The sequence below is a fragment of the Pelodiscus sinensis genome, chromosome 8 (genome assembly GCF_049634645.1).
Source record: "Pelodiscus sinensis isolate JC-2024 chromosome 8, ASM4963464v1, whole genome shotgun sequence".
NCBI classification, from domain to species: Eukaryota; Metazoa; Chordata; order Testudines; family Trionychidae; genus Pelodiscus; species Pelodiscus sinensis.
This window is the reverse complement of record NC_134718.1, coordinates 2,707,188-2,732,994: the sequence shown is the minus strand read 5'-3', so window position 1 is coordinate 2,732,994 and position 25,807 is coordinate 2,707,188. Positions and strand designations below refer to the sequence as shown.

Here is a 25,807-nt window from a genome sequence, read left to right as displayed (position 1 = left end):
GGCTCAATTTGTCTCGCTGCCCCAGGAATCAAACCTCCTGCCCGTGTTCAGAAACCAATGGAAGCCAGCGGTTTCAACGGCCGCAAAATCCGCCTCTCCATCTTCCTCCCTCCGCCCTCCTCTGCGCTTGACCCCCAGTGCGGCACGTGCCTGGCTGGCTTCCAGAATCCCACAGCGAGCCGCCTGGCGCGGAGAGGAGGCTGCGTCCTTAGCGGCTGAAGCTGCCTCTGCAGGAGATCTGGTTCTGGAACTGGCTCAGGAGAGCAGGCCTCTTAAAAGTCAATTAGAGGGCCTTAAAAATAAATCAGACTAGGACAGTGCGGGCTGCCAGCGCAGCTGGGCGAGGTGCTGCTGCATGGCTGAATGGATTCTGGATGCTTCTGAGTTGGGGAACTTCTCTGGGCCTGGGCTAACCCCGGGCTGGCTCTCCTAACGGGCCAGGCTGAGGCCTCATGAGCGAAGGAGCCCAGCAGCAGGATAGACGGGATCGGGCACTGAACTGCAGATAGGAGACCTGGGCGCGCCTCAGTTTCCCCCTGTGTCCCATGGGGACAGCGTAAAGGGCTGGGAGCTCGGTGGAGGATGCGTTACGTCGGCAGGCGGGTCAGGGTGCTCGCCCGCCGCTCTCCTAGGAACACAGAGCAGGTGGCAATTCAAACATCTGCGGAGGCATTTAAATTGGCGAGCGCTGCGTGCTAGAGAAGGACCCCGTGATCGGTGTGCCGCGTCGACTGGGCTCGCGCTCCGTTGGCCCCGGAGGACGCGCAGCACGAGGGTGTGAGCCTTCTGCCCTGCGTCTCGGCTGGGGCCTGCCCCTGAGTGGCGTTCGGCTGGGCTCCGGAGAGTCCCACGCTCACTGCCGGGCTCGCGCCACTGCAGCCCGCTGCCAGGGCGAGGGCCCCGCTGCTGTGCCCACCGCATGAGGCTGGGGGCCCCGGCACGCTGGTATTGGCCCAAGGAAGCGCCGCCGTCTCGCCCTTCGCCTGGCACCGCCAGGGCGGCAGGAGCCGGGTGTTCCTCGGCGCGGGGAGCCCCGCCAGCCAGCAGTAGGAACTGTCCCGGCCCCGCAGCTCGTCCAGCTCGGAGCCTGTCTCTGGGCCAGGCGTGGCCGTAAACAGAGGCACTTTGCAGGCGCCTTCCAGGGTCTCTCTGGGCCACCAGCCGAGCCGCCCCCGCAGGTCCTGCTTCACCGCCCTGGCTCTGCACCAGCCCGTGGGAGGGGGGTTTCTCCCGGCCCCGCACAGGGCTGCGTCCACGAGCCGGGGGAACCTGCTCTGCCCAGTGCAGAAGGGGCCTGTCGGAGCCCTGGAAAGAGCTTGGTCTGCAGAGTCCTCTCCCCTGCCGGTCGCCCACAGCCTGCTGGGGGTTTGCTCTTGCCCCTGCCACTGCTCCTCCCCACCGAGCCCGCAGCCGGGACCCGGGAGCACCGGCTCCATCTGTGCTCCCGGGCTGGGGGACCCGCAGGCGTCTGTCCTGGGGGCATTGGGCTCGCAGGGCCTGTGGGGAGCCCCAATTGCCCAGGGGCTGGGAGGGGGAAATGGGCCACTGGGAGAGAGGGGAGGGGGCAGTGGAGGAGGGGCCCCGTGCCATGACCTGGCTGGCTTCTCTCAAAGGGGGCTGTGGCCCTGCCTAGCTGGAGACAAGTCCCCAGTTCTGTCCATTCCCCGCTGCAGGAAGGAGACAGCCTGGAGGTGGGGGGGGGCAGGGGTGATGGATCGCTGGGGTCACAGGGCTGCTCCCAAACTCTAGGTTGGGCGCAGAACAAGCCTCAGCAGGGAGCACCCCGAGCCCCGTACGTCCAGCCAGTCCCGGGGGGCAGAGAGTGAGGCAGCGGGCCCGGGCGCCTGGGAGACGAGACATACCCCCGGCCTGTGTGTGTGTTGCAGCGACCACCCTCTGAGCCAGCTGATCTCGGACTCGGACTCGGAGCTGGACAGCACGGAGCAGCTGGCCCTGGGCAGCACGGACACGCTGTCCAACGGGCACAAGGCCGACCTGGAGGCTGCCAAGCGCCTGGCCAAGCGGCTCTACAACCTGGACGGATTCAAAAAAGCAGACGTGGCCCGGCACTTGGGGAAGAAGTACGTGTGGGTATTACGAGGAGAGGCGTCCAGCCGGGGGGCCGCCCAGCCCCGGGGGAGGGGGGAGGAGCAGCCTGCTGCATGCCACGGGGGCAGGGAGAATGGTAGGAGGGAGACGGCCGTGCCCAAGGGCAGCTTGGGAGCGCTCCCCAGCCCCACCTCCGAAAGGCCTCGGGGGTCCAAATGTCGTTTCACCAACGGCTGCTGCAGCCGGGCTCCAGGGGGCCTCGGAATAGCGCTCAGGAGAGACCAAAGCCACATGCCTCACAGCTGGCGGCTGCACCGGGTGTGCCCAGCCCGTCACACTTCCCCCGTCCCGCCTTCCTGCCCCTGGCGCGGTGCCCAGGGCTTTGCACCCCCTGGTCTCTTCCCTCCCTCCGGGGCCCCTGCCATTGGGCGCGGTGCGAAGACAGGGCACCAGGCTAGATGGACCTTCGCTCTGACCCGGTCTGGCCGTTCCTCTGGTCTTCAGATCCAGCTCCCTGCCTCCCTGCGCTGGTCTCTCCCGGGGGCTGGGCTGTTCAACTCTCTCCCCTCTCTTTCAGCAATGAGTTCAGTAAGATGGTGGCTGGGGAATATCTGAAATTCTTCGTGTTCACTGGGATGAGTCTGGACCAGGCTCTCAGGTCAGAATCTTTCATGGGGGGACACGTTATTTGGGGGGCTGGCCACCATCAGAATCTGTGTGTGCCCCAGTAACGGGGGCCCCAATCTTCCTTCTAATCTTTTCCATTCGTGTGTGGAATAAAATTGTATGTGCACCAAGGCATGTTCATGCGCACCACCAATGGAAACAAAGAACCTAGCCGTGGGCACTCTGCTGATCAGCTGAGTGGCGTTTGACTCTCTCCTGAGAGGCTGCAAAAGCGCCAGCTTACGGGGAGCGCTGGTTCCCCCCACAGGCCTGCTCTAGGCCTGGCACCCAAAGGTGGCTGCAAAGCTGTTCACATCTCAAGAAGACTTCTCCTCTTCCCCGAGAAACGGGATCCCCCGCCCAGCACCCTCTCGAGCAGGGGAGCCCATCTCGTGGGCTGGGATGTAAGAGCACAGGGGAGGTGCCAAACCCGAGCAGTGGGAGTTGTCACGAAATCCGGTCGCCGTCCTGCCCCAGCGGAGTTCCCCCGATCTCGGCCTCCGAGCCCAGAGAGTTCTGGGAGAGGCTCAGCCTCTGTCCATGCAGACTGTCCCAGCCGAGGGAGAGCCCTAGGATGTGCCCTGGCCCCGTTTTGCCAGGGGCTGGGAGGGGGATCCGCCCGGGGCTGACAGAAGGATGCAGGCGGAGCTGGGGCCCACGGGGGGTTTCCTGTTGGATACGGAGAGGAGCGGGCGGAAGGAGGCCGGGCAGGCGGTGGCTGATCTGAGGCATGGCTCACTCGTCTTCAGGTCCTTTCTGAAGGAGCTGGCCCTGATGGGGGAGACGCAGGAGAGAGAGCGCGTCCTGGCTCACTTTTCACAGCGCTACCACCAGTGCAACCCCGGCGCGATCTCCTCGGAGGGTGAGCTGCGGCCGGGGAGGGGCTTGTAAACCTGCGTGCGGATGCCGAGGTTAAGCTGGAGTTAAGACAGAGCACGTGCCAGTACCTTGTGGCAAACGTCCCAGGCCTGCTGTGTGTAGCCCCAGACGAAGCGCCGTGACGCCAGGCAGTCCCGAGCGCTCTGGCCTCGGTAGGTCCAGCGAGGGCCTGGCCAGCTGTGACACCGCAGTAATCGGCAGCGGGAGACACTGGCTCCTGACTGTGACGTGGGCTGCCGGGGCCAGGACTCGGGATGGCAGGGCGGGGCTTCCGAAGGACGGAGCCCGGGGGGCCTCGTGCGCACCTGGCCTCCCGCAGTCGCCCAGACCTGGCTATTTCATCCCCCCTCCTTGGACCCGTCGCAGCGCAATTCTCCGCTGCCGGCCCGCGTGGGCATCCGGCTCTGCCCTGGGTCGGCCCCCTGTGCGCGGGACGTGGGGTTGTAGGTGCCTGGAGTCGGGCCGAGGGTATCGAAGTGAGGGGGCAGGCAGCCCCAGACCCCTTGGGGAGGGGTCCGCAGGCCCCCGAACCCTCAGTACTCAGCTCAGTCTCTTCTCTTCGTGTTTGCCCAGCCAAAAACTGCCCCTTCACACAACCCACCCCCTTCCTTTGTTCCAAACCCTTCCCTGCTCAGGGGAGAACCGGTTGGGCCATTGTCTAGGTGACCGCTGGGCAGTGCTCACAGACGCGGGCCAGTAGGGGTCACCCACAGCCCACATAGAGCGACCAGTGACTGCCCGAATGGACAGCTCCCCCGCTACATCACAGCCCCGCCCTGCCGGTAACACTTATTCACACTGGGCTTATTAAGAAACAACTAGCCAAGTAGCCCGTCATAAGACGGGATTTTCAGGTCTCTCCTCCACGTCGGTCTTCTCTCCTGAGCCTCCGGTCTCGCTCCATGTCTCTCTCTCTCTCTCTCCTCTTTTTCCTGCTGCCTCTCCCTCTCTCTCAGCTCTCCTCCGCCTCCTGCCTCTCTCTCCGTCTCTCTCTTCTCCCCCTCCTCCTCTCCCTCTCTCTCAGCTCTCCTCCGCCTCCTGCCTCTCTCTCCGTCTCTCTCTTCTCCCCCTCCTCCTCTCCCTCTCTCTCAGCTCTCCTCCGCCTCCTGCCTCTCTCTCCGTCTCTCTCTTCTCCCCCTCCTCCTCTCCCTCTCTCTCAGCTCTCCTCCACCTCCTGCCTCTCTCTCCATCTCTCTCTTTCTCTTCTCCCCCTCCTCCTCTCCCTCTCTCTCAGCTCTCCTCCACCTCCTGCCTCTCTCTCCGTCTCTCTCTTCTCCCCCTCCTCCTCTCCCTCTCTCTCAGCTCTCCTCCACCTCCTGCCTCTCTCTCCATCTCTCTCTTTCTCTTCTCCCCCTCCTCCTCTCCCTCTCTCTCAGCTCTCCTCCGCCTCCTGCCTCTCTCTCCGTCTCTCTCTTTCTCTTCTCCCCCTCCTCCTCTCCCTCTCTCTCAGCTCTCCTCCACCTCCTGCCTCTCTCTCCATCTCTCTCTTTCTCTTCTCCCCCTCCTCCTCTCCCTCTCTCTCAGCTCTCCTCCGCCTCTTGCCTCTCTCTCCATCTCTCTCTTTCTCTTCTCCCCCTCCTCCTCTCCCTCTCTCTCAGCTCTCCTCCGCCTCCTGCCTCTCTCTCCGTCTCTCTCTTTCTCTTCTCCCCCTCCTCCTCTCCCTCTCTCTCAGCTCTCCTCCACCTCCTGCCTCTCTCTCCGTCTCTCTCTTTCTCTTCTCCCCCTCCTCCTCTCCCTCTCTCTCAGCTCTCCTCCGCCTCCTGCCTCTCTCTCCGTCTCTCTCTTTCTCTTCTCCCCCTCCTCCTCTCCCTCTCTCTCCGCTCTCCTCCGCCTCCTGCCTCTCTCTCTCTCTCTTCCTCCTACTGCCTCGCCCTCTCTCTCTTTCAGCTCTCATCTGCCTCCTGCCTCTCCCTCCATCTCTCTCTTTCTTGTCTCCCCCTCCTGCCTCTCACTCTGTTTCTCTTCTCCTGCTGCTGGGTCTCTCACTCTCTCTCTCTCGCTGTCCTCCGCCTCCTCCGTTCTCTCTGTCTCCTCCGCGTCCTCTGTGTCTGCTCCGCTTTCCTCCTTTTGAATCCGGCGCCCTTTCCTGACGTCAGAGACGCACGCTCGCTCAGGCCCCGCCCCCTGGCTGTTCCCTCCCGCCGTGGCGCTCGGCTGACTTCTGAGCCCCTCAGCCGGGCCGCCATGCGGGAGCAAGCGGCTGTTTGGGCCCCACACGCCCCATGCAGCACCCCAGTCCTGCATGGGGAACGCAGACCCCAAACAGCCGCTTGCTTCCGCGCAGTGGCCCTGCTGAGCGGCGCAGAAGTCAGCCGAGCGCCACGGCGGGAGGGAACAGCGCCCCCCAGAGGGAACAGCCAGCGTTCCAGTCGCAGACATTGGGCTACTCTCGATATGGTGAAGTCTCCAACGTAGGCTGTAAGTGGAGATGGGTAACAGCACAGAGCACAGCCAGTTACTAACCCAACCCAACCCAACGTGCCAAAGCTCAAGCCGCTCAGACGCTGGTTCCATGGACTCCCCCTGCCGATATCCCAGCCTGAACGGCCTCCCCATCTGGCCTTGAGCCTTCCCCCGTTTAGCCCTAGACGGTTCCCGCTGTCGTCTGGTGTGGCCCGCGGGGGGGGTGTCCTGACGTCTAGCCGCCGCCCCTCTTGTTTGGCCTCCCACCTTGGTGTCGATTTTGCTCACGGCGGGAATCCTTGGGTTCAGTTTAAACGTTTCCTCCCTCCCAGTGGGGAAGTGCTGTGTCCAGGATGGGTCCCTGCATCAGCGGACCTAACCCCAGGTCCTTTTGGGGGGCTCTCGGCCATGGGGAAACACGAGCAGGGGGCTGGACTTGACGACCTTCTGAGGTCTCTTCCAGCTCTCTGGTTCTGTGATTTACTGGCCGGGCAGGCCGAGATGAGCAACGTGGGTTTACACTTCCTATTCCTAGCCCATCGCAGGCCGGCGCGTGCACCCCAATGGGGACAGCCTAGGCGGGAGATTACAACTTTCCAGATGACACTGGACTCAAAGTATTTTGCATAAGGCATTTCCCAGTGATGCATATTCATGAGCACGTTTCCCTAATGCATAGAGCTAGCTCCATGACAGGCATCTTCTCCGATGCCCAGCCTGCGTGCGGGGGGAGGAGACGGGCGGGATACAAACCTCACTCAGTCACCCACCGTCCCTCGGGCGGCCCGGAGAAGTGGGGCGAAGGGCCGGGGGCCGCACGGGGGTTGCTGATCCCCCTTTCTTGTGCTTGTGCTGCAGACGGCGTCCACACGCTGGCCTGTGCCCTGATGCTGCTGAACACAGACCTCCACGGGCACGTGAGTGTCTGCTCTGCGGGGGCGGGGGGCGGCGGCCGGTGCCCAGCTGCGGGTGAGCAGGGGCACCTGGTGCCCGCTGGCTGCATGGGGCAGGTGCACGGCAGGGGGGAGGAAGTGGGTCGGCCGGTAGGAAGGGGGGCAGGGGAGAAGGGCGCTGGCAAAGCAGCCACGGGGGGGGGGCGGAGGAGGAGGAGGGAGGTGAGTGGGAAGGTAACAAGGCAAGAGACCCAAAGGGCTTTGCTGGGGGGGCTGGGGGCTCCAAACAGCCCTCCCTGGCCCTTAGCAAAGGGGGCGTGTTCTCCACATCCCCAGGGGGCCTTCCAGGAGATCCAGGCCACCCAAGGGGCAGGGGGGCTCTCTGGCCATCTGTGGCTCCCGCACCCCAGAGGTAACCAGCCCCGTGTCTCTGCCCCTCTCCCCAGAACATCGGGAAGAGGATGTCCTGCTCCGACTTCATTGGGAACCTGGAGGGCCTCAATGGTGGTAGTGACTTCCCCAAGGAGCTGCTCAAGGTAACTCCCATCGGGGCCCCCCCTTAGGCAAGGGCGCTCATGCCCCTTGCAGCTGACGGCTCCCCAGGGATTCGCACGGGGGGATCCGGTGTCACGCCGCGGCGCACTGGTGCAGCGCATGTTTCTGTCCACACGGCACGGCCTCTCTGCAGAGCCCCGCAGCGCCCAGGGCCGGCAAACCGGGAACCAGCGTCTCGGCGCCGAGTCCGCAGCTTGGTGGGTCCGGGCGGAGCTGAGCCCGGTTTGTGCCTGTGTGGATGCTGTCCTGGGCAGGTGCCAGTGGCCTCCGTGCTGCCCCAGAAAGCCTGGCTCCCGGAAGCGGAGCTGGGAATTGTGGGATAGCTGCCCAGAGGCGTGGCAGCTAGAGAGGATCAGGGCCCCGCGAGTGTGACCGTGGCACCCGCTCAGTGTGGCACGTGTGGCTCTTGTGGGCCCCAACTGGTTCACGCCACTAGTGTAGCCAGGCCCCCAGCTGCAGGCCCGAGAAGAGCTGCCGGGGGTGGGAGTGGGGGCCCCCAGAGCTGATGACCCATGAGTGTGGGGCTGCCCTCTCCCAGTAGTGCTGGAGGCGCTGGGTAAGCTGGCCTGGCTCAGCCCCTTGGCTCCTCCCAAGAGCGAGGCCTGGAGGAGCAGCAGCGAGGGGGCTGCTGGCTCTGTGCACCAGCAGCACAGGGAGGGCAGGATGGTCTAGTGGTTAAAGCAGAGAGGAGGCCGCCCGGAGTTCCCAGCACTGACTTGTTGTGTTACTGCCGGAGCGTCCCTGCCTCTAGAACCAGGCGCCGGGATGCGAGGCGCTTGGCTGCCAACACGGGGGAGGTGCTGGAGGAGGGCAGCGGCGCTGGGGGCCATGGCTCCAGGCAGGACCTGCGACACAGCAGGAGGGGGGGCGGCCGCAGCTCGCCAGCGACTGTGCCAGGCTGGGCCGGGCGCTGGTGACAGCAGCGCGATGGAGGCTGACTCACAGGCTGGCAGGAAGCTGGCCGCCTCCGCCTGGGAACGGGGGGCATTGGCGCCGGCTCCGCGGGGAGTGGCTGAGCGCTTGGGTGGGAAAGAACAGCCCCTGGCGCTGGCCGGGGCCCCGCCCCCTTGGGCCGTCTGCTGGGGGGGCTCGCCACTGCCCTCCCATTACCTGGCCTGCCCCTGCTCCCGCTACTGTGCCCGGCGCCCGCAGGTGGTGCAGAGCACGGCGGGGGCGCCAGAGAAGCAGGGCCGTTCCAGAGGCCCGGGCAGATGGCTGGGTGTGCAGTTCGCAAGGGGGAGAAATCCCGGGGATTCTCCCTGGGGATTCTCCCGGCTCTGTGCTTGGCCCTGCCTGGGTTGCTCTGTGGTTCCAAAGCGCCGGTGCAGGGCCCAGCCCAGGCCTCGGGGCGCTGCACGGGGAGCTCCAAGGGCTGCCTGGTCCCCTAGCTCCCCTCCTTGCTGGGTGCCCGGGCTCGCTCTGCCCTGTGCCAGCCCCAGCGGGACGCAGGTGCGACCCCGTTGGTGTCTGGGGTCCCGCCCAGGGCAGCGCTGGGACAATTTTGTCCGAACGCTGGAGCAGTCGAAGCCTCCTCCGGCGTCTCCCAGCGCTCGCCACGCCCCGTCCGGCAGGGGCAGCCTTGGCCGTTGCGGCTGATTTGGAGCCGGGGGAAGCGAACACAAACCCCCGAGATTCCAGGGACCCGAGGCCGGGGCAAGGGGCTTTCATCCCACGGGGCAGGCTCGCTCCCAGCGCCATTTCCGAGCCCTGGCAGGAGGGGTGCTGTGCGTGGCTGTGGGAGAGGGGGCTGCCCCAACATGCAGGGGCTTCTTGGGCTGCCCCAGGGAGCCTCTTGCAAGAGCCCCGAGGGCACGGTGGGCTCCCTCCTAGCCTACAGCTGCTCCTCAGCACTCGGTTGCTGGCGCAGGGCTGCCTGGAGACCACGGAGCCTAGTTATCCGTGACACACAGCTGCCTGGCTAATTATAGCGCCTCGGGCACCCACGGGGCTCGCCGGGGAGGGGAGGGGCTGGCTGACCTCCGAGGGGCTCGGCGGACAAGCCCCTAAGGGCTGCAGCGAGAGGGTGCAGGGGAAGGGCCACAGAAGCCACGCCAGTCCCACACCAGGGGCGTGCTGCACTTCCTAAGGACCTTTGGGGCCACAGCGAGGAGGGGCGCTGCTCCCCATTTCCGTCCGTGGGGAGGGCTCCCGTCTTCTGCACCCCTCCTCACTAGCTGTGGCTCGGTGCTGTGCAGCCGTACACACGCGGTGCCGATCCCTGCCCCAAAGAACAGTGGGTCCCCGCCCCCTGGAGAGGCCCTGGCTGGACAAGCGCTGAGTATAAGGTGGGAGAGCGGCTGTAGCCAGCGAGACAGGGCAGGATGTGGTAACAGAGAAACACTGTAAGCCGCATGGCCAGGACTGGTTCCCAGCTGTAGTTTGGGGGAGCGAGGCTTCTTTCCTGCAGACAGCTGGGACGTCCCCAGGAAGTGGGAGAACACCCTCCATCAGCACCACCCACGCCCCACTCCCATCTTGTCTCCCATGAAAACTAAGGGAATTGACAGCCCAAAACTTGGCTAGGGTGCAGCCAGAGGTGGAGAGCTGTATGGAATGTCACCAGCTGTTAGATCAATGAAAAATAAAGTTTCAACTTACAAGAAGCCCCAACATTTGAAAGCATGGGAAAATCCCAGTTTAGGGAGACAAAACCCCCTTAACTCTGCCCCCTGGAGAAGCTCAACTCAGACCATGCTGGCCATATGAGAAACATTATAGAACCACCTGAATTCAAACACTTCTCTTTCGCCCATGCCAACTCCAGCCTCTTTTACTGATACGCCGCCAAGACCTCCTGCGTGCCCGCTCCCGGCTTGAGTAATGAGCAACCCTTCAGTCCCCTCGCCTCTCCCTGGGAGCAGGCCTGTGGCTGCTGTGGGCCAGCCACTAAGAGGAGCGCTGGCCACGGAGCCAGTCTAGCCACAGTGGAGACATGACGCCGGTTACAAGCCGAGCTGCTGCGGGCCCCGTTGCCGATACCCCACCGTAACAGTTAAGCCGTAGCCTTCGGCCTGCTCAGACTCCGGAGGGAGGAGTCCTCGATCCCAGGCCAACAAGGCTTCCCAACGAAACACAGCCGGGACGATGGGCTTGCTAGAATTGGTCTCAGGCTGGCTGGGGTGGGGGCGGCCGGAGATGCAGGGGGTCAGCCCCCATCCTCTGGACTCACCCCTGCGTTTCCTGCTTTGGAAATGTGGGGGTCCCTGGAGCCGAGTCTCGTTAGCCCCTGAACAAGCCACTCTCAGCTGGGTTTGCTCCTCAAGTGAGCCCCTTCCCGGAGGCCTGTGGCGGAGGCAGACGGCACCCTAACCCACACAGCCCCGGGGAGGAGGCCGGGCACCTCACTGGGCAGCCAGGGGCCTGGGAGGAGAGTGACCAACGTTGCATAGTAAGTCAGCGAGGAGAGGGAAGCAAACCCTGACTCCCAAAGCGGCACCTTACCCAGACCTCCCTTTCCTGCCCCGCACTAGTGTGTTCTCGCACGGCGCACGAGGGCCCTGCGGCTTCGCCCGCCGGGTGCCAGTGTGCCCAAGGGCCCAGCGTGCTCGCTGCTCTCTGCTGGCCAGCTGGTGGGGAAACTCCCCCTCTCGCCGCTCCCTTGCAGCAGGGAGAGCAGGACCCGCCCAGCTGCCTCGCCTTCACCTGGCTGCGGAGGAAGGGTGGCTGTGTGCTCAGGCCCCGGGCTGGCGTCGGGGAGCTGCAGGCTAATCCCCACCCAGTCCTCCTCAGCACCTCTGGGGCACCCCAGGAGTGGGCAGCTCTCTGTGACCAGGTGGGGGGCTGGCAGCTGCTCTGATGTGCGGCCCCGTGGGGCCAGCTGCCTGGTGGGAAGGGACAGTTCCCAAGTGCCCTGGGCAGAGTCCTGCTCCCTTTGTGTGCAGGCAGCCGGACACAGGCCTGAGCCATCACCGTGGCTACACAGACGCTCGCCGGCGTGGCACCGGTGGCGGAACGGGGCCTGCCGGCCCTCTGGGCCTGTTTCCTGCGTAGCTCTGCCGCCCGGGGCGTGCTCCGCGGCCATCGCTGCCGGGAGCCCTGGCTCCTGTGCCGGGACGTGGCAGGGGCCTGCCGCTCCTCCGGGGACACAGCCAGGTGCAGTCCTTGGTCCCCTGCCCACCAGGTCTGCAGCAGGTTGGGGTGCTGCTTGGGCGGGGCTCACACTGGTGAGCTGGACGGCCCGCCCTGCGCTGGCAGTGCTCACCCGCCGCTGCCCAGCGTCCCGCGTAATCTCTGCAGCGGCACAGGCGCTCAGAGCCACGTCCTTGAGCCCTCCCGGCCGGGCCAGGCGGCTCCGACGAATGCAGGGGGCTCAGGCGCTGGCCATGTGCCGGTGCAAGCGGCTTAGGGCAGGACAGAGCCACGGCTGCTGCTGTGCCTGCCGGCGGAGGAGGTGCCGAAGCGCTGGGGCCCCACGGAGGTTCCAAGGAGACTCCCCTGTGGCACTGAACAGCAGCTGCCTCTGGGGAGACGTGGCAGCTGCTTACAGGACAGTCTGGGGCAGGAGGACGCCGAATACCGGAGCCCGTTATAGCGGCGGGGTGGACGGAGCCAGGCCGTGTTCATTCCGCGACGGAGCGGGAGAAGTGATGGAGCCCGGCGCAGGGCGGTAGCGCCCAGGGCCTAGGGACAGTGACGGAGGCTTCAGTCCTCCATCGCCCCAGGACACCGACCAGCAGCTGAAGCACTGATTGGAGCTGACCCGGAACACCCCTGGCTACTGAATCCCCAGCCCCCTTCCAGGAGCAGCCTTCCCAGGCTTGTCCTGCCCCGCGAGTGTGCGATGGAAGCCTGGGGGCACGGCCGGCTGGGCGCAGAGACCTCCTGGAGCCAGCTGGTGGTGGAGGGAGCTTGCCTGGCACTGCACGCAGGAGCCGCAGAGGGGAGCTCCGTGGCCTCCAGCCCTCCCTGGCAGGCCAGCGACCCGGGGCTGCTGTTGGTGCCAGCGAAGCCTGGAGCCCGCCCTGCTCGACGGGACCCGAAGGCTTTCGCATGCGGCCCAGGGGCGCTGAGGCCTGGTCTCTGGGACGACGGGGCTGGCACCGCTGCATAGTCTGTCGGGCCGGCCAAGTGACTGATGCAGACTGCGCGGACGGGCCCTGCCCAGCGCTGCGTCAGGCGCCGGCCGGGAGGGCCCAGGGACTAGTGCCTGCTTTCGGAAGGCAGGTGCCCGGCAGATGCCCTGTGAAGGCGTCTCACACTGAGCCCTGCAACCCCCCCCCCCGCCAGCCTGGCCTCCCCGCCCCTCCCTGGGGGAGGAGGAAACGCGCTGTAGCCTTTGCCATTGCCCGTCCTGCAGACGTCGAGGGGCGTTACAGCGCAGCTCTGCGGAAATCCCACGGGCGCCGCGCTCCCTTGGAGGCTCCTCCTCATGGCTGGCCCACGCCCTGTGACCACGGCCGTTGTCAGGGCGCCGGGCAGCATCTTGGGCAGCAGTTGTGGCAAATCGGTCCGGGCAGCAGCCGGGTCGGCCCAGCAGAGCAACGGCTGTCGCCAGCCTCCCGTCCTCGCCCAGCCCTGGGGCATGCCCGGGCCAGCCCACGGCTCCAGGCTTGGAGCTTCGCCAGCTCTGATCGCAGGAGAGGGGCGAGTCCCAGGCCTGCTGGGCACCCTCCCCCGAGACTCGCCCGGAGAGAGGCACCGTTGGGCCCAGGAAGGACGACCCCCTTCCCCGTGCGGCCCAGCGGGACTGATCCGCTTCCCCGGGGACAGCCCCCGCCTGACTTGTGTTACCGGGTTTGCCCAGACGCCTGGCCCTGCGGCCTGGCCCCACATGTTCCTTCCTTCCAGCCTCCCTGCCCTCTGCTCCAGCCCCAACCTCCCTTGGTCCCCCATCCCCTTCCCCCCCATGTAGCCCTTGTCTGCTGCTTGTGATCCTGCCTCCTTCCTCTCCTCCAGCCCTGCCCCCCCCCCGCCTGACCACTCAGTACCCCCCTCACTGCCCCCCGGAGACCCCCTGCCCTGCCTGATGGCTCACCCCCCCCACCATCCCCCGACACCCCCTGCCCTGCCTGATGGCTCATACCCCCCTCACCATCCCCCGACACCCCCTGCCCTGCCTGATGGCTCACACCCCCCCTCACTGTCCCCCGGACACCCCCTGCCCTGCCTGATGGCTCACACCCCCCCTCACCATCCCCGACACCCCCTGCCCTACCGCTCACTCCCCCCACCGCCCCCCGACACCCCCTGCCCTGCCTGATGGCTCACACCCCCCCCCCACCATCCCCCGACACCCCCTGCCCTACCGCTCACCCCCCCTCACCACCCTCTGCCCTGCCTGACCGCTCAACCCGCTCCCCACCGCTCCAGCTCCGACACCCGCCGCCGAACAATCCCCCCTTCCCAGCGCTCACCCCCCCCCCCCGCATCTGCTCCTTTCCTCTGCCGCTCCCCCTTTCCCCGGCTTGGCTGCGCTCCCTTCCCCTGGCCCCGCTGCCGGCCCCCCCGCCCCTGAGCGAGCCGGCTCCCCCCGCCCAGCCGGGGAGCCATTGGCTGGCTGCTGCGAGGGGAATCGCGCTCCCCTGCCCGCCCGCCCGCCGAGCGCCCTCGCCATTGCGCGCACGGCCTGCGGCTGCGGCACGGAGCGCGCAGCCAGGGCCGCTTCAACAGGCTGCCGGCGAGAGCCCGCCCGGCCCCGCGCCCGGCACGATGATCGGCGTGAACAGCATCAACAGCAGCGCCGGGCGCCTGCGGTCCCGCTCCATGTGCTCCGTGCGCTACGGCCGCAACTACCGCGGCGTGGAGACCTTCTGCTACGGCTGGCCCCAGCGCTCCCGCACGCTCAAGCCCGTGCTCTACACCGACCTGGTGGTCAGCCGCCTGCAGAGCCGCCGCAAGAAGAAGCCGGTAAGAGGCGGGGGCCGCCCTTGGAACGGGCGCGAGACCCCTCCCCGGGGGTCCTGGGTGCGCGCTTCGGGGCCTGCGTCGTGCGCCCGGCCCCGCTCCTCGCCGTGCGCTCTCCCCCTGCGCGCCCGCCCCCAGCCGGCCGCCGAGAGCGCATCCCCCGCCCCCTGGCGTGGGGGTCCAGGGCTGTCGGGCCCCGCATGCGGCGCCCGACAGCTGGAGGCGAGGGGCGGTTCTGTGCCACGATGAAAGCTCCAGGCTTCAGCCCCGTGGGACCCGCCTTCCCGTCCCACTCCCTGCGCGCAGGCTGGGCTGCCGCCCCCGGCGGAAAGGCGCGGGGGCTGCCGGCTCGGGAGCGCCTGTCCGGTGGGGTGTGTAGCCGCCGCGTGCCCTTGCCCCTGCCCCCTGGGCAACGCCGGGAATGGCCTGCAGGCGCGGGCAGGCAGCACCGTCCCCGCAGAGGGCCCTGCGAGCAGCCCCCTGCCCCCAGGCCCCTCCCGCCAGCCAGGGCCCCACGTGGCAGGGAGACTGGGAACAGCTCGGCGGGGCTGGGAGTTTGGGTTCCTCTGCCACCCGCCAGTCGGGCAGGAAAGGTGCATGGCAGGGGAGGGTCTGTAAGAGATCCAGCCCCGTCACCCGTCCGCCCCCCATCTGGCTAAGGCCGCAGAGTCCCCGGGCATGCAGGGTGGCAGCCAGCACGCTGGGCACTGGGCTGGGAGCCTGGGGTACTGCAGCCCCCGGGCACCCCTAGTTCCCATGCCCATGGAAAGGAGGGCAGTTTGCTTAGGCCACAAGGTGAAAGGAAGGAGGTTGGCGCTGCGGAGATGCTCCTTGTGAGTGTAGTCTGGGCTCGGGCTGGGACGCTGGGGAGGAGCCCGGGGTCAGGGTGTCACTGCTCTTGCCAAAGACAGACGCGGGGGGAAGCCTTCTGACAAGGGGCAGCCTCACCCCAGAACGGTGCCCAGCTGCGCCGAGGAAGGGGGGTGACCCCCCGGGCACGGCCTGGCGGTGACGCATCCCGTCAGGGCCCCACGCAGCATTGGGGCAGGCCGCAGCCGCGTCATGTGGTGACACACCCAGCCGTCACCAGGCACTCGGGCCACCTGGCACAGATCCCCCGCGCTTTGCGCTTTGCCTCCTACACGCTGCCGATGGTGCAGCTGCCGGATCAGCGCGCGAGGAGGGGAAGGGTCCCGGGAGCGCTGGGCTGGGAACGCGACTCCTGACCCTCTTCGCAAGCTGGCGTGAGCATGACGACTAGCGCTGCAGCCACTGCAGGGTGGGAGCCACGGACGCCGCGTGGCACAGGGGGGTGGCAGGATGGGGCCAGGCACCTCCCAAGCCACATGTACACACACACTGTGTGGGTGTGTGCGCGTGCACCCTGTGCCTGTGTATGGTCATGGGGGCAGTTCTCCACTGAGGTGCCCGTAAGAGCAGGGAATAGGGTTGAGGAGGGGAGCCAGGACTTGGTACACCCGCAGGGCAGGCGCAGGGTGACCACGAGTCAGGAATGGACCGGAGCTGCAGCGAGGGGATAGGGAAGAGAGCGGCCAGGCCAGGCCAGGCGGAGATGGGGCCAGCCCCCGTCTCAGGACAGCAGGTGTCTCGCGCTGCCCCAATACTGCTGGGCTCTGAGCTTCGTCACGCACCGGGGGGCTTGGGAGGTGCGCCCAGCTGGGCTCCGGTCCTGCGGAGAAGGGCAGAGCCCAGGCGGGAGCTCAGGTGGCGAGATGCGCCCGGGCACGCAGACCGGAGGGATCTCTGCAGGGAGGGCTCTGTGTCGCTGCCACAGCTCCTTTGCAGCAAGGCCGAGGCCGCTGCCCCAGGAGGCTGATGGCTCTACCGAGCTCCGACACCAGCAACTAAACCAGAGCCGGCCGGAGCCCCGTGGGACCGCTCCAAGGCCCGGGAGGGGTTAATTCTCGGTGAGGCAGAGAGTGCCGGAGCTGTGTGTGTGTGCGGGGGGGAGAGCCGGGTTCAGGGCCTGCCCCCAGCGGGGCCTGGTTCCCTGTCTGGGGCAACTTTGAGGCTAGTGGGCAGCGTTTCAGGGGCGGCGAGAAGCTCGGTATTCCCATCGGGGATGTACGCGACGAGTCGCTTCCCCCTCCTTGCTGCCTCTGTCAGAGAGAGGCAGTGGGGGGGCGGGGAGGGGGGAGCAGGAGCCAGCGCTGGGACAAGCCGGCTTAAAAGCCAGTTCCCCCAGCACCGTCTCCGCGGGGGGACAGAGGCGCAGCAGGGGACCGGGCGAAAGTGGCAATCGGCCGATTCCCAGCTCGCGCCTGGTTCCCTCTGCTGCCCTTCAGCCTGGAATACTTGGAAAGGGCAGAGCTGCAGTGGGGCTGGGAGCTAACCCCACTGTGGCTCTGCAGTCCCCCCGCCCCCACATTATCAACTAATCGACTAGTCGATGGAAGTCCCATCGACTAGTCGATTAGCTGATTAAACGCCATTTAACACCCCTGATTCCCACCCCTGTGCCCCAGGCCTCCCGCTGGTTAACGTGCCCTACCTTGCTGGGACGGCCACGCTGCATCTTTCCTCCCCCGCCCACTGCCCGCACTGCCACGCCTCCCCTCGCTCCTTGTGCTGCCCACGCTGCATGGAACAGCTGCTCCTTCGCTGGCCCTTCCGAGAGTTCACAGATCCTCCTGGGGCCCGGCTGCTCCCAATTCAGTGCCCGGCTGGGCCAGAGCTGCGGCCTGGCCACCCTGCTGGGAGTTTGCAGGGAGCAGCTGGAGCAGGAAGGCCTCTCGTCAGCCCTGGTCAGAGCATCCCCCGTCGTCTCCGGAGCCGTTCAAATCTGCAGCCAGATGCATTTACCCAGAATGCCTCCTGGTGGATGGCTACGCGGCCCTCCCTCCCTTGCATGCTCTCCCGGGATCCCCGGGGCATTTCTCGCCATTGCTCTGCCAGCAGCCACCTGAGTTTGCAGGCCACGCCCTCTCCAGGCCACGCCCTCTCCAGGCGCCTTCTGGCCCCTGGCGCCTTGTCTGAGGCTTTGGGGGCACGGCCGAGTCTCCCAATCTCTCTGGCTCTGCTTCTCTCAGCCCCTCCGAGCCGGGGCTCTCCCCCTTGAGTCTGGCTCTGGCTCTTGGCACCCCGGGATGGAAACTCAGCGTCTCAACCCCTTGCCAATCGGCACCAGCCCGGGCTGCAAGGGTCTGAGCAGCCCTAAACTTCTCCAGAGCGCTGCGGGTGGCTGGCCCGAGGTCCGTCTGGACAGGTTGCTGGTCTCTGCTCAGGGAAGGCTTTGCCTGCAGCGGATGGATCTGCCCACACAGAGGAGTGATGGGGATGGCTTCTCAATTGATCCAAAAAAAAAATCAAACCTGCATTGACTTCGCCAGTGAATTGGACTGCAAACCTGGTCCTTCTTGGGGGAACCTCTGCGAGCTCCGTGCACCTTGCCTGGGCAGGGCTGGCTTTGGCTTTGGCTTTGGCGCCAATGGGGATGGAGCCGTTTCTCTGGAGCCGTTCGTCCCTCTGGATCCCAGCCTGTAGCCCAAACCCTGCGATCCACGCAGCTTGCACTGCATCCAGGGGGCTAGTATCAGGACAGAGCTGGAGCAGAACTTGAGGCTGTGGCCCTGTAGAAATGACAATCTCCGTCTTTCCCCCGTGAGACGCAGACCCCAGCAGCCCTTCCGCGTCGGCCGCGCGCCCGAAGAGCGGGCCCAGAAGTGACGTTTCCGGAGGCGGGACGTGAATTACCCAGGCTGGGAATTGCCCCGACATTCACATCCACATGGTGTAGAAAACGCTCTCGGCTCTTTGACATGCACAGCTGAACACCAGCGTCCCAGCGCCGCCCCACACGCTGTCCCAGGGCAGGGATTCACTGCTGACAAGGGAGTGGGGGCAAGGCCCCTGCACGGGCCCGGCCACAGCTTGGTGATCCCTCAAAGGCCTGTGGGGACCCCCAGACCCCAGTATTATTGCTCAGCCAAGAGCAGGCCCAGAGACGCCCATCCTACCCTTTGCTTGCCCATTGCTTGCCCTGACTGGTGAGCCCTGCTGTGGCCATGTGCTTGTGTGGGTGTTGGGGAGTCGTGGCTTGTGACTGGGGTTGGCAGTGGCCCCTGAGGGCAAGGAGTGGGTCATTTCTGCTTGTGCAGCACCTAGTGCAAGAGGGAGCCCGGTGAGATCGGGGCCGTGCGGCTACTCGCACAGGTCTGCCCCGGGCTGGGCGTGCGAACGTGAGCCCCGAGCTGTGACAGCCGGGCCAGGAAGTGTTCAGACCCGCCCAGCCCCGAGGCGGCGGCAGAGCCCGGTACAGCGACCATGGCACAGCTGTAGTGCTTTTCCTCTGCTACGTGCTGCTGCTAGACCTCACCGCCCCTCCAAGTAGGTCAGGGGGCCCGGAGGAGTGGGGAAGAGACCTGTCTGGCTACACACTGAGTTAGTGGCAGACCCTGGCGTGGCCCCAGCGGTAGGTGCCCACGTAGCCGGGACGTGGGCGGAGCAGCCAAAGAGAAGGCCCCTGTTCCACTGAAGCCAGGGGTGGGGGATGGGCTGTTCAGCACTCCAGGGCGTGGCCACGCGGTGGGCGTGGCTTACAAAAGAGGCGTGTCCAGGGCTAACCAACCTGTGTGCAGGATCCACCCCTGGGCTGTCCTGTAGCTTCCCCCTGCTTCTGCGCCGGCCACGGGTACCGCCGCTTGCCCGAGGCAGCACCGCCCCGCCCCCGGCTCTCTGCGCCCCCCCGGCCGGAGTCAGGCGGCTCCAGCGTCCCCCAAACAGCCTGTTTCCTGCAGCTCGCGCCGCCCGGCGCCCCCCCGTTAGACACCCTGCGCTGCTCGGCGGGCCAGGCCCTCGGCCCGGTGTGTCTGCAGGACTTGTGCAAGGTGCATTGTCCCGGGCCAGGCTGTCCCCGTGTGCGCTGGGGGGCTAGGCAGCGCCATTCCCTGGTCCCCTGCTGCCTCGCCCGCGCCTCCTCCCAGCCTCAGAGCTGCCCTCCCGCACCAAACAGCCGCACTGGTGCCAGCCAGGGAGTGGCCGGCCCCAGCTCCTGTCCCCCCCGGGCACAGGGACTCCCCCACCCTGAGCGCACCCCCTTTGGGGCTGGGGGTGAGGGCTTGGGGGGGCAGCACACAGCGGCCCGGCTGACTGCTCTTCTGCTCTCTCCCCAGGCGCTGTATGGCTCCATCAAGAACGAGAAGCTGCAGTGGGCCATGTGAGTAGCGCCCCGGCCGTAGGCCGGCCTCTCTCGCTTGTGGGGGGCGCTGCCCCAGAGCGCCGGGCAGCACGGACACCCGTACCCGCTCCTCCTTGCTTTGCCTGTGGGCCGCGGGGCCCTGGAGGGCGGATGCCTCCGAGCGGGGCCAGAGCAAGGGCTGCCCCTTCCCCACGGCCAGGAAGGGCTCAGCGCAGGGCCAGCGCCCGGGCAGCCAGCTCAGTGGGGGGGCCGTGCCCCTCGCCCACACCGGCAGCAGGCTCGGCTCTGCCACGTGCGGCCGGCTCTGCGCCGACGCAGCTGTCATGGCGACGCCGGCAGCTGCCGAGGGTTTAATTAGCAGCGCTGGGCTTGTGAGGAGGAGGCAGGCGGCGGAGCGGGGCTCCCACCTCTGTGCAGGGGGGTGGCGGCAAGGAGCCCGGAGCATGATTCACGGTGCCCGCCTCCCTTGCCAGCTGGCTGGCGGCTCCTTCCGCCCGCACAGGCCCCTCCTGGCCTGCTCCCCCAGGCCTGAAGGGACATGCCAGGCTGCCCCCCGCCCTCAGCCCCTTCCCCCATGGCTACTAGGGTCCTAATGGGCACCCATCCGGCTCCAGGCCAGCTGCCCCTCCCCCCGTAGAGTGGGGCTCCGTGGGGCCCGCTGCTCGTCTGAGGGGGGCAGGGCTGGAGTTTCTCCGGGGATCTGCCCCCTGCTTGCTGTGAGAGGGGGGCGTGAGGCCCATCGCCACAGGTCCAGATGGCCGCCTGGCATGGCACTGGCCAGACCCAGCTCACTAGGCTGCAGCCTGGGCCTGGCGCGTTCTCCTAGCCAAAGTGGGGCACTGGCCGGCAAGCACCTCCCTGTCAGGTGGGGGGGGGGGGCCATGCTGACCCCCATGGAGACTGGCCTGAGCCCCCCACCCAGCGGAGACCTGGTGTGAGAGCTGCCAGCCTGGCAGAGCCCGAAGGGGGAGGGCGGGAGCGGTGGTGACGTGAACGGCCTCCCCCCTCACCCCACGTGGCTCGGCTCGTGGGCCGGGCGGGCAGGGGGTCCGGCCCTGGTGCCGCTGACCCTGCCGCACTGTGCCCCACAGCGACGAGGAGGAGCTGAGGAAGTCCCTCTCCGAGCTGGCCGACCCCAACCCCAAAGCCATCAAGCGCATCAGCAGCGGCAGTAACCCGTTCCTGGACTTCTCGCAGGACTCCAGCATCGCCACCTACAAGCACGGCCTGCTGGTGCGCAAGAGCCATGCCGAGCCCGACTGCAAGAAGAGTAGGTGCCCGGCGGGGCGGGGGGAACCGCTCCCCGGCAGGCTCTGGGGCGCTGTGAGCTAGGGATGGAACTGACTAGTCGACGAGTGACTTGACTCGTTCCCCCCCCACCTCTATCAGAGAGAGGCAGCAATGGGGGGGGGGAGCCGGCTTAGAAGCACCATTTCGGGGGGGCGGGGGGCAGGCGACCAGGCATGAGCTAGGACAGCTGGTTCCCGGCTCATGCCTGGGCTCCCCTGCTGCACTTCAGCCTTTTTAAGAGCCTGGCAGCTCCTAATACATTTAAAAGGCAGAGCCACAGCAGGGCTAGCTCCTGGGGCCGGGAGTAACCCCCCTGCGGCCCTGCAGTTCCCCCCCCATCGACTAGTCAATTAGCTGATTAAGTGCCAGTTAACATCCCTGGCCAGAGCCAGCGGGCTGGGGGTCGCAGTGCATGCCGTCCCTCTCCCCCCATGGCTCATGCTGTCGTCATCCCCCCCTCCCTCCACCGTGGCTCATGCTAATCCCAGCCCGGCTGAGGCTGCCGTGAGCTGATTAGAGGCTGGCCGCATTTTCTGCATCTGCTGCTGGGCGTAGAAGTGCCTGGCAGGAAACGGTGCCTGCCTCCGCTTCCTCTAAACAGTGCCCCAGCTGCCTGGCAGCAGCCCCAGGGAGCAGCCCCCAGGGGAGGGCCCAGCTCGGGAGCGAGCACCGCGGGAGAGCTGCCCGTCCCTGGGGCGGGTGGGCGGGCATGGCGCTGGCTGCGGTGCAGGGCACATGGCTCTGATGTTCCACTGATGCTGCTTCTCTTCCTGGCCAGCCCCCCGCGGGAAGCGAGGCTGGAAGAGTTTCCACGCCATCCTGAAGGGAATGATCCTCTACCTGCAGAAGGTACGGCGCAGCGAGACCCTCCCGGCCGCCCCAGGGCAGAGCCTGAAGTCAGGCTGAGTCCTAGGAGCCAGGCTGGCCTCCTGCCCTGCTCCCCTGGCTTGGGGGGCCCTGCCGCAGCGATCGACAGGTCCGGGCCGGGCCCCTTCCCCTGCCTGACGCTGGGCACTAGCCGGGACCGTGGCCCAGGCCAGGGCAAGCCGTCCCCAGCGAGGCAGCGGCGCTGCTTTCCCACGGCTGTTGTCAGAGCGTGCCGGAGGCCCAGCCCACCGAGTGACGCTCCAGCTGGCCTTGGGCCCGCGGGTGCAGCCGCAGCAGCCGTCCCCCTCCCCGGCACTGGGCTAGCAGCGCATGGAACGGCCTCCCGGGGCCACGCGGTGCAGGGGGCCCCAGCCAGCTCGGGCAGGCACCAAGCACGAGCCCTGGGCACTGGCCGAGGCCCTCGCACCTGCTGCGCCCGGCGGCCCCGGTGGCTCCCCCTCCAGCGGCCCCTGGCTCACCTGTCCCCGCCTGGGCCTGCAGGAGGAGCACAAGCCCGGGAAGCCCCTGGCGGAGGAGGAGCTGAAGAACGCCATCAGCATCCACCACGCGCTGGCCACGCGGGCGTCCGACTACAGCAAGCGGCCCAACGTCTTCTACCTCAGGACGGCCGAGTGGCGCGTCTTCCTCTTCCAGGCCCCGTGAGTAGCCGGCGCGGCGCCCGGCCGCTCCTGGGGCACAGGCCAGCGCGGGCTGGGGGGGGGGGGCGTTCCTCGGGGCGTTCCCCAGCTAGCTGTCCCCGGGAGCAGGCCTGTGGCGCCCCCTCCTGGCTGAGGGCACCTTCCCGCTTTCCAGGCACACAGCGGATGGGGTGCAGGGAGGGGTGCTCGGCACCCCCTTTTGCCATGGCAACCCCCCCCTCCCCCCCGGCCAGGCCTTGTCCGCTTACACAGCAAGATGGACGCCAGCGGGGTTGTGGGCACCACGTACTGTGCTGGGGGCAGACACTGGCCGTGGAGGCCCAGGGCTGGCAGCGTCCCTGTGGGGGGGGAGGGAAGGGGGGGGCGCAGCTGTGGGGCCGGGGCTCAGGCCTTGGCCGTGTCCCCGCAGGAACACGGAACAGATGCACTCCTGGATCACGCGCATCAACGTGGTGGCAGCCATGTTCTCCGCCCCCCCCTTCCCCGCGGCCATCGGCTCCCAGAAGAAGTTCAGCCGGCCCCTGCTGCCCAGCTCTGCCACCAGGCTGTCCCAGGTACCTCGGCTCGGGGGGCGGGGGCTGGGGTTGTTGAATAACCAGTGGGGGGGGCGATGGGGTCACTCGAGGCCGGCGCTGCCAGGGGGCTCCCAGGGCAGGGGCGGGGCAGCGAGGCGAGGGGCCCGGCCGCGCAGGAAAGGGAGCAGGCTGTGCCTGGGGGGATGACAGGCTGCGTCTCCCGCTGTTCCCCAGAGCGAGGGGGGAATGGCGGGGCGCTGAGCACTGGGAGGGTGGGGGTGGGAACGTGTGTTCAGGCTGCTGCGAGAACGGCGACGTGGCCGGGCGTGTGCTCTGGCCCCCCCCGGGCCCTGCAGCGGTTCCGGTGCGAGAGACGGGCTAGGTGTGAGGTGGGGCTGGGCGGGGCTGGCTGGGGAAGGACACTGACCCCCCGCCCCGCCCCGCCCCAGGAGGAGCAGGCGAAGAGCCACGAGTCCAAGTTCAAGGCCATGGCGGCGGAGCTGGTGGAGCATCGCTCCTCGCTGCCGGAGAAGAAGGTGAAGGGCAAGGAGTACGAGGAGCTGAAGCAGAAGGAGGAGTACCTGGAGTTCGAGGTGAGGGGGGCTCTGCCTGCCGCCCCCAGCTCGGCTCCAGCTGCTGAGACCTCGCCCGGCCTAGGGCCCGTGCCATGGAGTGCTCCAGCACCCTCCCTGCCCCCAGCTCCTCTGCCCCCCGAGGGCCCAGGCACAGGGCCAACATGACTGAGGCTGGGGCCCAGGCCCCCAGGAAACAGAGGGGGGGGGGGTCATTCCACTGCATTTTTAATCCCATCTGAATTACGGAGAAGCACCCAGATGTCTCGTGCATGGAGGGGGGATGAGCCGGGCTGCCTTCGGGGGCAGTGCCACGCCACAGCCAGGGGGGCGGAGGGGCGAGCCGGGCTGCCTTTGGGGGCAGTGCCACGCCACAGCAGGGGGGCGGAGGGGCGAGCAGGGCTGCCTTTGGGGGCAGTGCCACGCCACAGCCAGGGGGGCGGAGGGGCGAGCCGGGCTACCTTCGGGGGTAGTGCCACGCCACAGCCAGGGGGGCGGAGGGGCGAGCCGGGCTGCCTTTGGGGGCAGTGCCACGCCACAGCCAGGGGGGCGGAGGGGCGAGCCGGGCTGCCTTTGGGGGCAGTGCCACGCCACAGCAGGGGGGCAGAGGGGCGAGCCGGGCTGCCTTTGGGGGCAGTGCCACGCCACAGCCAGGGGGGCGGAGGGGCGAGCCGGGCTACCTTCGGGGACACTGCCACGCCACAGCAGGGGGGCGGAGGGGCGAGCTGGGCTGCCTTTGGGGGCAGTGCCACGCCACAGCAGGGGGTAGAGGGGAGGGGCCAAGGCTGCGCCCGCCGCCCTATGTCTCTCACCCGCCTCCTGCGCTTGCCTGCAGAAGACGCGCTACGGCACCTACGCCATGCTGCTGCGGGCCAAGCTGAAGGCGGGCTCCGAGGACCTGGCGGCCTTCGAGGCCACGCTGTTCGACGCGGCCATCAGCGAGGAGGACAGCCTCAAGAAAGCCCGCTCCAGCCCCTCCCTCCACCTGGAGCTGGCCAGCGCCGGCCCCAAGGTGAAGCGCAACGTGTCGGAGCGCAGCGCCCGCCCGCCCGCCGGCAGCCTGCAGAAATCCTAGAGGGGCTGCGCCTCGCCAGACCGGCCCCGGGGCAGCGGGACCCTGCATGACTCCATCCTGCGTGGGCACAAGCCATGGGGCTGAGCGCTCCCACCCCACCACCAGCAGGCACCCGGCCAGCTCAGCATGGAACCAGAGCCCTGCGCAGGGCCGGCCCCAGCCTCAGGGGCTCTCGCTACAGGACTTCGCCCCCCAAGGCCCCATGCCATGAACTGGGTGCAGGGGCCGAGCCGGGACCAGCCCCCAGCCAGCGCCTGAGCTCCCTTAGTGTGAAACGCCGCGCCTGGCCAGGCAGGCCGGGGAGACCACGCTGGGGCTTTTCTCCCGCCACGCGCTGGCCGCCCTGCGGCTGGGTTCTCAGGCTGGAACGGTTTTGTGATACAGTTTTGCACTTTTTAGTACCGGCCTGTGCGGATTTGCAGGTGCGCGGAGACGCCGGTTGGGACCTGGCACGGACCCCCCAAGAGTCCTCCAGCGTGTTTCCGAGCGAGGCTGCGTGACGGGGGGGCCCAAGGCCCAACCCCACCCCAGCTCCCGCCCAGCAGTAGTTTTCTGTTGCACAGAGGAGCTGGCTAGTCCTTGCCCGCCCCACGGGCGCGGCAGGCACCCCCTTGGCACCAGCTGGCACCTGCCCCCCCCCCCCGCGCTGGCAGCAGTGCCCAAAAGCGCACCCTGGGGAGGAGGGTGCCAAGCAAACTGGCTGCCCCCTCCCGCGCCGGGAGGAGCGCTGTGGCCCCTTGCCTAGCTGGACTAGCAGGGGCAGCAAGGGCAGGAGGGACACAGCTGGGGGGGAAGCAGGGTTCTCTACAGCTCCCAGGAGAACTGGATTTCATCCTGCGCCCGCCCCCCCCCTCCAACTCCAGCCGGAAAGGGCTCAGCCAGGCCTCCCCCAGTGGCCCTGTGCCTCCCGGAGCACGGAGCCAAGGCAGCAGGGAGGGGATGGGCCAGCCGGGGAGCCTCTGCCCCCAGCTCCAGGAGGGACCGGAGGCTGCTCTGGGCGCCACAGCTGTGACCCAAGCCGCTGGGGGCTGGGGCTGCATGGGCACAGCGGCTCCCCCAGGGCCGTGGCGAAGGGCAGCAGACCGCCCCTGCCCCCGCCCGACTGTGAATGTGGCTCTTTTTACTCTGCTCTTTCGAGCCGACTGCAAAAAATCTTTGTACAGCTTCTTCCATGCGGTACTGAAGTAAAACCTGCTCTGAAGTGGCTGGGCCGGGCTCCATTCTTCCCCCACCAGGAGCAGGGAGCCAGCTCTGGCAGATGGGCCAACGCCTCCCCCACGGGGCAGGGGTGGTACAGGGACCCTGCATGCAACTCGGGGGTTGGCCCCTCTGCCTACAACCTTAGGGAAACTGAGGCAGGGGCAAAGGGACTCAAGGGGGCTG

At 67.5% G+C, this 25,807-nt stretch overlaps 1 protein-coding gene across 4 annotated transcripts in view; it reads left to right on the top strand.

The window, feature by feature from the left end:
* The window catches only part of PSD (pleckstrin and Sec7 domain containing), a 46,656-nt gene extending 20,887 nt beyond the window's left edge, over positions 1-25,769 (top strand). For 3 of the 4 annotated variants that reach the window (XM_075934550.1, XM_075934548.1, XM_075934551.1), the window contains exons 6-17: positions 1,887-2,087; positions 2,627-2,707; positions 3,465-3,577; positions 6,856-6,914; positions 7,337-7,426; positions 19,421-19,464; positions 20,538-20,716; positions 21,515-21,585; positions 22,105-22,262; positions 22,672-22,816; positions 23,227-23,370; positions 24,185-25,769. In XM_075934550.1, the coding sequence (XP_075790665.1) occupies positions 1,887-2,087; positions 2,627-2,707; positions 3,465-3,577; positions 6,856-6,914; positions 7,337-7,426; positions 19,421-19,464; positions 20,538-20,716; positions 21,515-21,585; positions 22,105-22,262; positions 22,672-22,816; positions 23,227-23,370; positions 24,185-24,424 (1,525 nt within the window). In that variant the 3' untranslated portion in view covers positions 24,425-25,769. The remainder of the gene's footprint in view (positions 1-1,886; positions 2,088-2,626; positions 2,708-3,464; positions 3,578-6,855; positions 6,915-7,336; positions 7,427-19,420; positions 19,465-20,537; positions 20,717-21,514; positions 21,586-22,104; positions 22,263-22,671; positions 22,817-23,226; positions 23,371-24,184) is intronic. The other variant, XM_075934552.1, reaches the window with a different exon arrangement.
* The last annotated feature ends 38 nt before the right edge of the window (positions 25,770-25,807 follow it).